Below are 15,220 nucleotides of genomic sequence, written 5' to 3'. Positions count from 1 at the left end.
GACTTTTTAGTGCGTAATCGCAGTTCTTTCATGCAATAACTCGATCAAAGACTTTGACTTTTTAAATTTGTCAGTAATAGATCTATTTTTAATCTTTGTTTCTACGTCTCGTCTTTCCAGGCCTCCTCCTCCCGATGACAGAGCTCCCCACGTACGTCTCCTCAGCCATAAACCAAAACTCCTGCGAGGCAGGACAAAGACAGTTTCACTTTGGTTTTCAACTCACCCATTCATTATTGTTTAGCATGATTCTTGCGACTACTGCTACTACTTGCCGAATAGCCAGTTGAATACGTTTACTCCTTACTTGTTTACAAAGAGAAAAAAAAAACCAAGCCGCCAATAAGATACCAGTTTACTCTCAGATGGTGCTTTCAACGAGAACCCCTGGACTCTGTGGTGGTTAACGGGGGCAGTTGGTGCTGTCATTGAACAAACTGTGGAGGGTAGCTGATGGTTTCAACGGCGTGTTTCTGTCAGTACCGGAAAGAACTCTTCTCTTCTCTTGAATATTGAAATTTGTACATGCTGTTTTGAAATTTCTCGTGGGGTGCTGTCTTTTTAAAAAATAATTTATTGTTGTTTTGTTTTTTTTCTAAACTAGATCCGCCTAGATATATACCACATTGGCCTTGTATTTAGAAAAGAGAAAATGGAAAAATACTAATAGAGTTATGAACATTTTTCTAAAAGCATTAAGAATTTAAAAATTGTTTGGAATGCTTCAAAAGATACGGGTTATAGCAACTTTGGTTGTTTTTTGCGGGGGGTTGGGGGAGGGGCTCTTGTGTTTTTGTTTTAACTTTACTTTTTTAAAAAGTTTGAATGTGTTGTAAATTTTGTTTCTATGAGTTCTAGCTTTTGTTTTCTCTGGAGATTAATATTCAGTTGTCACAGGTTGTCAGGTCTTGTTCATTTCTTCACTCTGTGTATGACCGCTCTCTTTAAAAAAAAAAAAGAAAAAGTCATTGTCCTCTGGTGTGTGTTTTGTTTGTTCCAATATGCAGACTTCGTATTTCCTGAACTTTTTTTTTTTTTTGGCATTGTACATTTAATTTAAAATGTTTCCTCTATTTATTGGATATTGGCGTTCTCCCTTTTCTGATAGGGTTGTACAATTTTGCTATGTTTTATTCCCTTTGTTTTATGGTGACTGTTTGCTCTGTAAGAACTAAAACATGGAGGCTGTGTCCGACGGAGTGGAGGCTACTGTTTCTCTGGTGCTCGCCTCTCGCCTCCTGTCTTTTCTCTCATGATATATATTAAATTATATCTTTATCTTTAATATAACACCACCTTTCCTGTAGACAATAGGCACACTGCTCACGTAGAGAAGATGACTAATGGAATGCTGTGTTTGTACGCTTATTTAAAAAGGAACAGAATGACTTTTTTTCCAAAGTGTTTTTGAGAAATGGTAATTCTTTTTTAATATGTAGGGGGCTTTTAGATGAGATTTTAATGATTTTATGATATCTGTTGAATATGCTAACGGGATAGATGGTGCTAAATGTTCTCTCTGAACAATTTTTCTTTTTTTTGTCTTCTTAAAATGAGAATTCTATTTTTCCTGTTGCAATATTATCTTACACTTTCCTTCTCTTTGTGGTCATTCGTTTATAACTGCACTGTTTAGAGAATCCACACAGACATACTTGCAGACATACACACCAAACTGAGCCAGACATGTCTTAAACACTTGTGAATTTGTGACATTACTATGACTATTAATAAACGCTTTTTGATAAATTCAGACTGAGCACAATTTGTCTGAATTTGTTCACCTGTCATCTGACACCGGCGTCTTTCCTACACGCTCGAGACGCATTTTATAAAACTTGATGTAGAAGTGGAGAACGGTCAAAGGATGAACCCATTCATTTAGGTTCAGATGTGCTTTCTGCAATCCAAAATTTATCCACATACAATCAGTATAAATGATAAGTTGCTTTGACAGCGTTAAAGAGTTTGTCCAAAACAGACGAGATGTTCAACTGCTCCTGTCTAATACACTTTTCCAAAAAATTGAAAGAAACACTTTTGAATTAAACTTTTGGGATATTGATCTGGTGAGTTAAGCAGCAGTCAGTTAATGAGGTTGTTAATCAGTTTCAGCTGCTTTGCTGTTGAGATGAAATTAACCTCAGGTCCACTAGAGGGGCGACAATGACACAACCCTCATTTGGCTAGTGTCAGTGTCACCACTGGTCACATGAGGTGATATCTGGACCCTACAGAGGTTGCACAGGTTTAATGCATCCAGGATGGTACATCAATGCGTGCCATTACAAGAAAGTTTGCTGTGTCTCACAGCACCATCTAAAGAGCATGGAGGAGACTCCAGGAGACAGCTAGTTACTCTAGCAGAGCTGGACGGGGCTATAGAAGGTCTTTAACGCATCAGCAGAACTGGTATCTGCTCCTTTGTACAAGGAGGAACAGGATGAGCACTGCAAAGAAGTACATAATAACGCCAACAGGCCACTGGTGTAAATGTCTATGACCAAACAATCAAAAACAGACTTCATGAGAGTGGCCTGAGGCTCTGACAAATATGTAAGACTGCTTTCTTCCATTTGCGCAACATCTCTAAAATTAGAAATATCCTGTCTCAGAGTGACGCTGAAAAACTAGTTCATGCATTTATTACTTCCAGGCTGGACGACTGTAATTCATTATTATCAGGATGTCCTAAAAACCCCTTGAAAAGCCTTCAGCTAATCCAAAATGCTGCAGCAACAGTCCTGACAGGGACTAGAAAGAGAGAGCATATTTCTCCTGTTTTGGCTTCGCTTCATTGGCTTCAAGTCCAGAATTGAATTCAAAATCCTGCTCCTCACATACAAGGTCTGAAATAATCAGGCTCCATCTTATCTTAATGACCTTGTAGTACCATATCACCCTATTAGAGCACTTCGCTCTCGCTCTGCAGGCCTACTTGTTGTTCCTAGAGTATTTAAAAGTAGGATGGGAGGCAGAGCCTTCAGTTTTCAGGCCCCTCTTCTGTGGAACCAGCTTCCAGTTTGGATTCAGGAGACAGACACTATCTACTTTCAAGATTAGGCTTAAAACTTTCCTTTTTGCTAAAGCATATAGTTAGGGCTGGACCAGGTGACCCTGAATCCTCCCTTAGTTATGCTGCAATAGGTGTAGGCTGCTGGAGGATTCCCATGATGCATTGAGTTTTTCCTTTCCAGTCACCTTTCTCACTCACTATGTATTAACAGACCTCTCTGCATTGAATCATATCTGTTATTAACCTCTGTCTCTCTTCCACAGCATGTCTTTTATCCTGTCTTCCTTCTCTCACCCCAACCGGTCGCAGCAGATGGCCCCGCCCCTCCCTGAGCCTGGTTCTGCCGGAGGTTTCTTCCTGTTAAAAGGGAGTTTTTCCTTCCCACTGTCGCCAAACTGCTGCTCATAGGGGGTCATATGATTGTTGGGTTTTTCTCTGTATCTATTATTGTACGATCTACTGTACAATATAAAGCGCCTTGAGGCGACTGTTGTTGTGACTTGTTGCTATATAAATAAAATTGAATTGAATTGAATTGAATTAGTGGGGCCTGTGCTCACTGTCAGATATTCCAGAGAATACCAGAATTGGCAGGTCCACCACTGGAGCTCTGTGTATTTCAGAGATGAGAGCATTTTTACCATGAGCACATGTGACAGACGTGAAAGGGTCTGGAGAACCCATGGGAAACATTATGCTGCCTGTAACATCGTTCAGCATGACCAGTTGTGTGGTGGGTGAGTGATGATCTGGAGAGGCATGTCACAGACCTTTACAGGCTGGGCAACGGGGGCAACAGCTCCCTGACTGCCATTAGGTATCAGGATGAAATCCTTGGAGAGATTGGTCAGACCCTATGCTGGTGCAGTGGGTCCTGGGTTTCTCCTAGTGCACGACAATATCTGGGCTCATGTGACAAGAGCATGCAGGCAGTTCCTGGAGGATGCATTACATTCAAACTACTGAGTATTATTTTGAGTTGCTGTGATGGAATTTCTGCAGAATGAACTGACCTGACAGAGATTGTTGGGTGTCTTTAAATTCAGCCTTCTGTAGCTTGATCATTTACATTTCAGTTCAATTCAATGCAAGTTAATTTTATTTATACAGCAACAAGTCACAACAACAGTCGCCTCAAGGTGCTTTATATTGTAAGGTAGACCCTACAATAACACATACATGGACAAAAAAATCACATGACACACTATAAGCAAGCACTCTGGCAACAGTGGGAAGGAAAAACTCCCTTTTAACAGGAAGAAACCTCCGGCAGAACCAGGCTCAGGGAGGGGCGGGGCCATCTGCTGCGACCGGTTGGGGTGAGAGAAGGAAGACAGGATAAAAGACATGACAAGCCATTTCCATCAAACTATGTGATATCACTGTCGCCAACTCAGAAGGTCCTATGTTTGGTTCCTGCTTTCCGAAACCTGACACCTAACTCATTATTCGGTCCATATCAGAACAGATATTCAGCATGATTTTTTTTTACCCCACTGAGATCTCAATTGTTTTCCAAGTCTTCCATTAATTGTTTTTGAACTGTATTTATTTATTTATTCCACTCTAAGCACCACTTGTTGTTAATTCTTATAATAATCGAGTGCTTGAATGCAAATGTTTCTCAATAATACCACTGAAGGAAGCTGCGCAGTGAAGTTATAGCAGCACAAACTTGGGAATGTGTTGTTGATGCATTAAAGTATATCTTATAGATCCTAGTTAGTCGGTTCTACACTGCTGGACCTGCAGCTAACACAGTTTGGAAAATTGGGCCACTGTCATGATACTCATCATGTATCGCCAGGCTTTTAGGTTTGCTACTTTGTATCAACACTGGTCAAAAAATCCACTGAAACATATTTATTACCTCAAAAAAAATAAAATAAAAATATATTACCTTTTCTATATTTGATTTGAAACACAGAGCTCTCTGTGACACAATTTGCCGAAAAATCAATCGCCACATAAATCCTGTCAAAGCCTTCATTAATGTGAGCGCACACATGGAGGAGCAAGACACACTTTTTTGTGTTAGCTGTGTCCAGCTTGTTTCAAAGTATTCATTAGCTGCACCTCTGAATACAACAGCTTGAACCTCTCTGATGATCCGTCTGCGCTAACCATCTTCTTGCGCCTCTCTTCTTATTTATAGCACACATTCAGCCACCTCACCGCTCTAAAATATGTCACAACCCTCCTTCAAACCATTTAAAAACAGTCATATCCTTTGGCTGTGACATATGTTTGGCGCAGCTTTGTTATTCACGTCCTCACCCCGGGCTTGCTATTGTTAGACAAGCGTGTGAAAAAATACGGCTAGAGTAATCTAAAAGTTTCCAGTTGGACATCAGAACCCAGGATAAACTAAGGAAGGAGATTGCACAAGCAGAAAAACCTAAGAGATAGCAGAGCAGGAAACAGCACAAAGCAATAACAGACCTGCCAGGTTTTCCTCACAGATTATACGACAACAAGTCACACAGAGAACGCATTCAAGTTTGCTTTAGATTGCTCTTTGTTTACACCACCACAGCCACCAATGAGCACTAGTGCAAAAAGGTAGTATATCAATGCTTCAAGTAACTTCTAGTCAGACAAGTCCTGGTAAGATGCATAAGCTACGTGGTTTATAAGAATCTATCTGTTCAGATGGTGATTTATTCTGGTCAAAGTCACACCTCAGGTTTAGTGTGATGAGCAGCAGTAGCAGCAGTCCGATAATAAACAGATGTAAGATGTTGCAAGAAACATGAAGAATGGGAGATTACACTAATAGAAAGCAGTGAGGTAAGACGGCAACATCCCAAGAGACCCACAAAGGCTGTAATCAGTGAAATGATAAAAGATCAGAGCATAAGCAAAATAATTAGTGTTGTCTGATCCTGATTTTCCAGCCCTTTTCCTCTGCTTTGAGCTTGCACTGTTTATTTACTTAAAGCCCTTCTTTGGCCTCTTTATTATCCCCAGTTACCCAATAAATCTGAAGACATCAATGGGACAGCTATACGTGGTATGTAGAACTAGAACTATAAGCCTTTATGGTACAGTAGAAATGTCACTACTTCAGATCTTGGTTGTTTTTTGTATGATCTCGACATTACAGATGAAATAGTTACTTCACAGCCTTTGCTCTCATGCTCAGTAAGAGCAGCGTAAACAAACATCAAAGTTTGATCGTCCTGATTACGCCGCTTGCTAGTGATTGCATAGCTGAAGTATTTTTTTCTTGGCTGAGACGAGAGCGTTGGCTCTCTTATCGCCACCTGACTGCAGCGGGGTGGACAGATAGACAGACGGAGGTGGTCTTCCTGTGTGTTTTCAAGCAGGATTTCCTTCAGCCTGTCCTCCTGCTGGCCCCATGGCCTCTAGCTTAACCCGAGGACATGGTGACCTGCCAACGTTCTGTCACTGCGCACGGGAGTTTTATACCATAGAGGGTGTTTTTAGCATTTAGAAAAAACATTTGTCATAATATAAGTGTGTAATTTTACTTTTTAATAATCTTTAGCTATTATTTCTGTTATCTAAGGACAAAAGCTATACATGTGACTTCAAACTGATTACACAAAAAAACCCCACGAACCATCTATATTTATATTAAATCTATTAGTGCTTAAATTCTTTAATTTTATACTTTATCAGGTACCTGGCTGATTTGAACCCAACAGCATAGACAGAACTATTGCTGGATATTGATCAGGTCTTCAAAGCTGCAGACAGCTTTGTCGAGCCCTGACAACAGGATGTGTTAAGAGCAACAACATGACGCAGTATTTAAAGACAATGTGTTTTAAGCGGACGGCGCAGGTCAAATCAGTGTTTCCTCTACTTAAAAATCTTTTTAGCTAATCTAAAACTCATTTCTATGAAGACCTACTAAACATAAATGCAACTTCGGTATTTGTTTTTATTTTACAGAGAAAACTGAACTATGTTGTAACACTGCACCATGTAAAATGTAGCGGATCAGTGTAGTCAGTATATTTAAGGAACAGGGGCATGAACTACGCAACAAAAAACATGTATTAAACATTACTGCACTAAAAACGACACACACATATGTTTTTATATCTTTGTGGGGACATCTAATTGACTAGCCGCTTACCCTAACCATCAACAATGACTCCCTAACCCTAATCCTAACCCTCAGACCAAACCTAACCATAACCTAATTGTATCCCTGACACTAAAACCACATTTTGAGTCTCAAAAATGCCTTCAAACTTTCCGGGACCGAGAGTTTGGTCCCCATAAGGGCTGTTGGTCCCCACAAGTGTAGTAAACTTCCAATTTTTGATCCCCACAAAGACATATAAACACAGACACACACACACATGGTCAAGCTAAATCTAGATCTAGATCAGCTCTCACTAAACGTAGTGATTCTCTGTGCATGTAGCACAAAGAGGGCGCTATCGTGGACTCACACTGGTGTCACAGACTACCTCTAAGACCCACAGAGGTCCAAATCACACCTTCATGATTTATAATAACAACGTAACCAAAAACTCCTTTTAAAAGGATTGAAAGTCAGCATTTCAGCACAAACGCCTCACACCAACTGTCAAGCACGGAGGTGGAGGGGTGATGATGGGGGCTTGTTTTGCATCCACAGGACCTGGGCATCTCACAGTCACTGAGTCAACCATGAACTCCTCTGTATATAAAGTATTCTAGAGTCAACGTGAGACCATCTGTCTGACAGCTAAAGCTTGGCCCAGACTGGGCACTGCAGCAGCCACATCAAAGTCAACCTGACTGAAATGCTGCATTGACACCTTAAGAGAGCTGTGTATGAAACTCTAAGTGTCAGATGGCATCATCTGCCTCTTATCAACTCCAGCTGAGTTTATCATCCTGTACGTTTAAATCACTGGTTAACATTTTCTAAAGCAGTTTTTGGACTCTGTAATACAAATAAACATGATAAAAAGAATGTGCTCGGTTCTGTGGTACCTCCACCTTTAAGACAAACCAAGTCTGCCTCTACTGCCCTTCCCCCCCTTTTTTCTGCTTTCCTGCACCTCAACTTATCAGGTCAGCCGCCTCATTCTGACCCCTAACACACAACACCCAGCCCCCATTGCAACAGGGAGAGGGTGAAGGGGTGTAGCATGTCCTGGATAAGAGAGGTGGAATGTGTGCAGTGAGAGGAGTTGCAGGAGAAAAGCAGGGGGGGGTTTGATAAGTTTGATGGGTGGGGAGAAAGTGGGATGGATGCAGGGAGTGCAGGAGGAGGGGAGATACAGCATTCTGGACTCAATCAGATGGGGGGTAAAAAGAGGAGGGCAGAGACAGAAGTTTGACATACCGAAGACAAAGACCACAGCAACTGGAAGCTTCGGTTATTTCCACCATCATCTCTGCACCACTTTGTCCACAGCAACAATTTGATCGGTGGATTGGAGAAGACGACAGAAGATTTAGGACGCAATCTTTTCCACTGACATCTCAGGATATCTGACGGAAACCAAAAGCAAAGCTGCAGGACACCAATTTTTCACCTAAAGAGATAAGGCTTCAAAGGGGAACCTCCAAGAAGATCTCAAAGCCTGTTTTAACTTCACTCTGGAGAACTGGAAAAGAACAGCTGAAGGAATAAAAGCAGAACGAAAGAGCTTCATTAAAGTGTGCAGGGAGTGCACGAGTGTGGCTGACAGACTGGTCACAAGTCTTCTGCAGAAGAAGTGAGAAAAGCAGCAAAAATCTGGAGGAGGAACAGCAAGAGGTCCACCGGGCCCCACAGCACAACGTGAGTACGACCTCAAACCATGAAATCATATTAACACTGAACAGCTGAGATATAAGTTACTACACTGAAGCTAAAACACTGTTTACATCTATTGAGTGATGTTCAACAGAACGTAATGAGTATAAGAGACAAACAAGTATTATTGCAGCTATTTTGTTCCAGATAATAGAAAAGAAAGAAAAAACAACAGAAAATCTCCCTGAATCAATGAAGCATGACAGCACTGAGACCTAGCTTATCCACAATATAGCGCTACACATTATGACACAAAAATAAACTCAAAAAGAAAACAAAAGATCCTCATACAGTAGCTTCATTAACCTCGCTGCTCAGTTTTCCATATTTGAGCTAAACGAAATAAGCTATTTAGTTACGACACAACACGTTACTCCACGAAAAGTAAGAGCAGTGAGTAAAATGGGCGGAGTCCTTAAATGTATTTTCAGTAAGCTGCACAATGAGTCACCTCACACACACACGCATGTGCGCATACACACTTTCCTGCCAGTCCTTCCTCTATGACCTTCCACCTTACAAAAACACTTGGGATAACAATGGGACACAGGCGTGGAAAAATTTACACTAAAGCACCCAGGACAGCATCGCGAAAGCCCCGGATCTGCTGTACCTGCTGAGATCCAGTGAGTCCAACGTTAGCCGATATATTTTGAAGGTTACTTTTTGTTCGACTTGAGCTTTAAGTGCGCACAGCGTGCACACACGGCCATCTTACCTGACCTTTCTGACTTTACACGATTAAACGGCCTCACCCGTTTTTGTTTGTACAAAAAGCTGCTGTTGTGCACGCAACTTCCATCTTGCCATCACAATGAACCACTCATTACACACATCACACCACCGCCAGCACAGGCATAGTCCTCCACTGGTTCCTGCACAGGACAGATTCTAATGTGCTCAATTTTTGTCCACACAGCATTCCCGTACGGCATAAATATGAATCTGTGACTCGTTCAAGTCAAAGAAAAGATGGCCTTCCTATCAGTGTGTGGCAACGCTTTTAAAAATAAAAGGATGACAGGTTGAGTAGGTCTTTCCTGCTGGGATTTTTCCGGCACTGAAGCTTTTTCTGGCAGCTTGCACAGCCGTGGTACTCTCACGTCCTCTCTCCAACATGGTCATCGCTGTCTCCTGACCTCAGAGAAGTGAGGATATCCTGCAGCAGACGCAGCTGCGTACCCCATAAAATCTGCCCTAGCGCAAAAAGAATGCAACGTCCTGGTGTAAGATCTCTTAAATATCAACCCGATTTTTTGTTATATAAAATTGCCATAACTTATTCTTAATATTTCATGCTCACGAGGCCATTATTTACAAAAGTTAAATGACTCTATACACTTTATGAAACATTTGATTTCCATAAAATGCCTAACATCTTGCAATAATGGCACCTTGGCCATTAATAATATTTTTTTTTTAACACAAAGTAAGCGAATAATTCGTTGTAGTAACAAAGTCATGGGTATTATTGAGCTGGTGCTTCACTGAGCTACAGTGAAAATTCTAAGGGTTCGATTTGTAACGGTGGACTGTTTTACTAGTACAAGATATATCTGTGATCAACAACTAGCCTGAGGAGTTAAACCTTTTTCTTTAGTAGCATCGGTACTTGCAGAGGCACAACACACAACACCACATAGCCACAGTTACATGTGCAAACAACACCCACATGTACAAACTTTCATGCGAGTTAGCCTTGATCTCTCCACTTCACAAACTACATATAACAATTATGGGGCCTTTTCCTTTTGGCCAATCAGCTCGCTGATAATCATCACCTCACAGATGGCATCACACAAGGCTTCCTAGCTTCCTGACAGAAAAAGCATGTAACCTCTTAGTGAACCCACAACCACTAACTCAGTGGTTTTTGTCACTTTGACACCTGACTGCTCACACAGTCTCCAACCACCAACACATTGGCCACACATACAACACCTTCAAAACACCTGCAATGATGTGCACAATCTCCTCATCCTTGATGTTGATTCAGACCAAGTTCCGATTTCTTTTTCTTCACACAGTTCGTTATGAGTATGGCCGGTACTCTCGAGAGGGGGGCACACCATCAGGCCTTGGACTTGTCTGAGGAACTGCCACCTCACCACCACCATCACCACACCAACCACCACCAGCAGCAGCATCTTCACCATTCCAACTCCCTGGCATCCACCGCGGCTGTGGGTGGAGGGAGAGAAACACCTTCACGTGTGGTTGTGCCTCCTCCTTATTCTGCAGCTGAGAGTGGCGGCGGGGGAAGCGAGGCTCCTCTGGAGCTGCGGGGATCTCTCGACTGCTGGGCCTGCTCGGTGCTGGTCACCGCTCAGAACGTGCTGATCGCCGCAATCAACGCGTGCCTCGCTGGACTGGTGTTCGGGATCATCCTGACACCAGCCATCGTCATGGTTGTGTTTGGCTTCCTCTGTCACTCTACAGTAAGAGAAAGGAAAACGGGGAGCGAATGAACGGGAACGTGTGAAAACTGTGTGAACTCTTTGTGTTCTTCTTCTGCACCGCGGCATTCAGGCGCAATTTAAACTCGATTAGCACATCTGCATGCATCCTCCGACGCATTTCATAATAATTCATAGAGCTATTTGCTCTCAAAAATCATGCATCGCAGACATTTGAAACCACCGGAGTATGTAAGGAGAGATGCTGAGTGGAGATGATTGCATCAATCTTTTTATGAAATATCTACAAGTCCTAATCTTGTAACTTTTATCCACAAGTTTGAAATAGTTGTGCTTGGGGCTTAGGGAGTGCTTTGGCTTTTATCATCGATGAGAGGTTTTATAATCTGATAAGTCTCAGATTCTTTTAGATGTTGAGGAGAAACAACTGGACAGGGCAAGTGGCCAGGAGTAGGATAGGCATTAGAGCACAAACCTTTAAAGAATGTCTGCTTTAGGGATTAAAATACACTTTTTAACATATGATTGTGAAAGCATAATATTGGAAAAACATAAATATTAAAAACTAAATAAACGGTTAATACACAGAATTGCATGTGAGGAAACAATATTTTTGAAAAGCACATACAGCTAAAACCAAGCTGCTCACTTAACATCGTATGCAGAAGCATCACCTGGACTAAACCAAAAAGTCATGGTGGATCAGAGGCTTTCACACATACCAATGGCACTTGTGTAGGCCTCCTTAATAACCAGAGGGACCAGGATTCTCTCATGTTCTCTCACAGTAAGACCTCATGTGACACCAGCTTAGAAAAGGATTAACCAGGATCTGGGAGGGTGAAGAAAGGAGAAAATTCGGGAGAAATAAAAAGGGCCAAAGAAAAAAAACATATAAAGAAAGTAAGTTGGATCCAAGTATTTAAGAAAACACAACCACACATGCAATATATACAACTTTTTGCAAAAAAGAAACAAGTGCATTCCTTTCCCAGTACACCCTGCCTCAGATCTGAAGGCATTCAGGAGCTCTCACGATTTTAAAACAAACACGGGCATACTTGTCCGAGTCTTATCTTCTACGACTCCTATTCTAAACGCTTCCTCCGTTAACTCGCACTATATTATATTTTTATGCAGAATGTTCGTTGTTTTTAATTTTAAAAGTAAGATTAAATCAGCTATACGGCTTTAAGACTGCACGACTTTAATCATTTAAAAGAACAATATAGAAGACCTTATTTCAAATTCCAGTGGATTCTGGTGCACAACTCTTGCCTTGCTTTGCCCTTTTTGCAACTCTACAGACAAAGGTTGACAGAGGTTTGAGATTAGTGTTTTCCATGTCATTCTTACTTTCTTGCAGCCTGCACTTTGCTCGTGCATTCATATGTTCACTTCACAGGCTTATAGGGATAATTCAGACATACCGCCTCTCCTCCTCTTCCACATTCATATCTTGAACCCATCACCTTTCCTTCCACTCCCACTGTGCTATTGCACATACTTTGACATAGAGCATCAATCCAGCTCACAGTAGCTTCAACCAACGTCTTTTTAGTTCCATTAATTTTTCTCAGACATGCATATGTTTATGTGTGTGCGAGAGAATGAGAGTGTTATATCTCAGACTACCAACTGGTGTCTGTCCTCACCTCATACACACATACCGCATACACTACGTCATCCTCTGGATTGTGATGGCGGCCGGCAGATCAGCCAAGGTTTTCGTGTGTGCGACTATGTGGGAGCGGAGCCTTCTTAAAAAATGTATCATCCTGGGTAAAGTTGCAAAATAAAGGTTTAAAATGATGACTGACTGAAAACACTAAAGTTTGCCATGTGGTCTGCAGGTGCGCCCCCATGGAACTACACCCTACTGCTCAGACCTACTGACCGATGGAGGCTGTGTGGCTTTGCTGGTGGTGGGCTTCCTCTTGGTCACCCCTCTGCTAGTCCTGGCGCTGGCTGCATACTGTCGTCTGGCCCGACACCTCCAGCTGGGCCTGTGTTTCATTCCATACAGCCGGGCCGTGTACAAGAACCTCCCGGCCACCCAGCATCGTGGCCTGGGCACGGGCTGCTGCATGGGTCGAGATGCTGCTGATGGCGGTGGAAAGGGGAAGGTCTGGGTGTGAGATGACTGTGGGCTTGGTAAAGGGGAAAAGAAAATGGGGTGAGAAAAGACCTTTAGATTAAGTAAAGGGGCACGAACAAAAAAAGAGGGGTTAAGAAAAGGCAGCAGATGTCAGGAAAATTGAGATATGTGAACTATAATTATCTTGTAACTTTCTAGTTACAATATTGCCTCAGCATTATGGAAAAAAATGAATCCATACAAAGCGTGTATACTTCAAATGAAACTAAAACAAATGCAAATTCCACTTTGTTAAATAACACGGTCTCAATAAGAGAGCCTGTTCAAGTCAATAAATTACAGCCGAGACAAAAAGACACTTACATGATGGTCTGGTTTATTTTTATGTGTTTTTAATTGATTGAGAGGAAGCTGAACATCTGAAAAACATCAAATCTCACAAAGGTTGTACTGACACTTCACAGCTGTATCCTGTCACATTTATGTTATAATGAGAAACATTTATATGTCTAGTGTAGTTTTCTTTTTAGCTGTTGCAAACTGTAACTGCATTCTCTTGCATGTTTTGTTTCCTTTTTTTGAATAAATAAAGCTACGAGAGTTAGCTGGTGTGGTCTGCCGTTTTATTAGCGCGAGTTTACAGAGTTCAAAAGCAGTTTAAACAGGAGCGGTCCATTTATCCACCAGAGCGACTGTCAGAGCCGACTGGAGTAACAACAACTGTTTTAGGGGAACGATGAAATCCACCAACGTTAGCCTTTTTGACTGTTGTCAGCCAATAAACAAATAAGATGTGTTGTTTGTTAGGCGTTATTAGAAATCATAGCTGTTACAAGTTTCAAAATACAACAGACAGCTAAGAGTGTGACGTATTGTGATAAACAGACGATGTTACATATCATAACAAACTGTCTAGCCCCATTCTTGTTGAATTGCAAACTTTAATCATGTGTTGGATTAATCAGGGTTCATAAACCTTTTTCAGGGTCAAATTCAAGCACTTTTTAAGGACTTTACCAAACAAACAAACAAGAATGCATGTTTCACTTTGCATCACCTCAGTAAGACCGTGTGAAAATTACAACAGATCAGCTTAGGTTGAGTTAAATGTCCTTTGTTCCCCTTTCACTAAAAAGAGAAAAACACACCACACAAAAATACTGCAAAAGGAAAAGGCTGCCTTATATGCATATAGTGTCGAAACTCAAAAGGCACATCTCACTTAAAAATTAAGATGTACAAATGTGTTCAAATCAAATCTCCTGTTGAAAACAAAACAAGAAAACTGCACCAAACATCAAAATCAAACCAAAATAATACACAGCAAGGCCAAACTAATAAGTCTTCTCACCAGATATTGATGCTTCTTTCCTACGTGACACAAAAAGTAGGAGACAGATGTTTTTTTTTGTTTTACTACATTCCTGTAATATTATTGTTGAAGTCCTAAATGATCAACTTTAAAGTGTTTGTGCACCGTGTACAGTAAGACAGGCATGGAGAACAGCACTGACTGGGAGGCTTTGAACAGATGACACACTCAGTTCAAATCAACATATAAGACTTTAAGAATGCACAAGCATCTACCTAAAATCTATTTATTTAATCTATCATCTTTGATATTTTTAGGTACAATTGTAATGTATTTTTTTCATCTCCGTTAAATAAACAGGCAGCCTTAAAGTATGAAATATTGATATACAAAAACATAAATTTGTTTACTGTCACAGTGGCTGATAGTGCCACACAGGCCTCAGCGCGAGCTTGAAGCCATTACAATGTTTAAGTTGTTTAATGTGTAGGTGCTCACGATAAACAGATTTTGAATGAAAGCCGGGAACTTCGGTAGCACAAAAACTGTCAATTCTTTATGCACATATGGATCAGTCCCTCTTATTACCATGATTGCCCCTTAAGGT

At 41.2% G+C, this 15,220-nt stretch overlaps 2 protein-coding genes across 9 annotated transcripts in view; both read left to right on the top strand.

Annotated features, from left to right (window-relative positions):
• kdm6ba (lysine (K)-specific demethylase 6B, a) overlaps positions 1-1,759 on the top strand; it is a 107,773-nt gene extending 106,014 nt beyond the window's left edge. For all 8 annotated transcript variants that reach the window (XM_086284804.1, XM_086284810.1, XM_086284811.1 and 5 more), the window contains one exon: positions 121-1,759. In XM_086284804.1, coding sequence (XP_086140930.1) covers positions 121-138 — 18 coding nt within the window. In that variant the 3' untranslated portion in view covers positions 139-1,759. The remainder of the gene's footprint in view (positions 1-120) is intronic.
• Positions 1,760-8,253: 6,494 nt separating this feature from the next.
• On the top strand, positions 8,254-13,905 carry tmem88b (transmembrane protein 88 b). The gene is made up of 3 exons (XM_086284799.1): positions 8,254-8,771; positions 10,814-11,224; positions 13,057-13,905. The coding sequence occupies exons 2-3, from the start codon at positions 10,820-10,822 to the stop codon at positions 13,339-13,341; spliced, it is 690 nt and encodes a 229-aa protein (XP_086140925.1). The 5' UTR covers positions 8,254-8,771; positions 10,814-10,819; the 3' UTR covers positions 13,342-13,905.
• Positions 13,906-15,220: the final 1,315 nt, after the last annotated feature.

The sequence above is a fragment of the Aulonocara sp. 'chitande type north' Nkhata Bay genome, linkage group LG3, assembly GCF_057382095.1.
Source record: "Aulonocara sp. 'chitande type north' Nkhata Bay isolate Kocher_YH1m ecotype deep benthic linkage group LG3, A_spYH_male_GT1.1, whole genome shotgun sequence".
NCBI lineage: Eukaryota > Metazoa > Chordata > Actinopteri > Cichliformes > Cichlidae > Aulonocara > Aulonocara sp. 'chitande type north' Nkhata Bay.
This window is presented reverse-complemented; position numbering and strand designations above follow the sequence as displayed.

Excerpts from the sequence above, each read along its gene's own strand:
- tmem88b (XM_086284799.1), top strand. The coding sequence starts at position 10,820 with ATGAGTATGGCCGGTACTCTCGAGAGGGGGGCACACCATCAGGCCTTG. Across the intron at positions 11,225-13,056 it reads GCTTCCTCTGTCACTCTACA|GTGCGCCCCCATGGAACTAC; the intron begins GTAAGAGAAAGG and ends TGTGGTCTGCAG.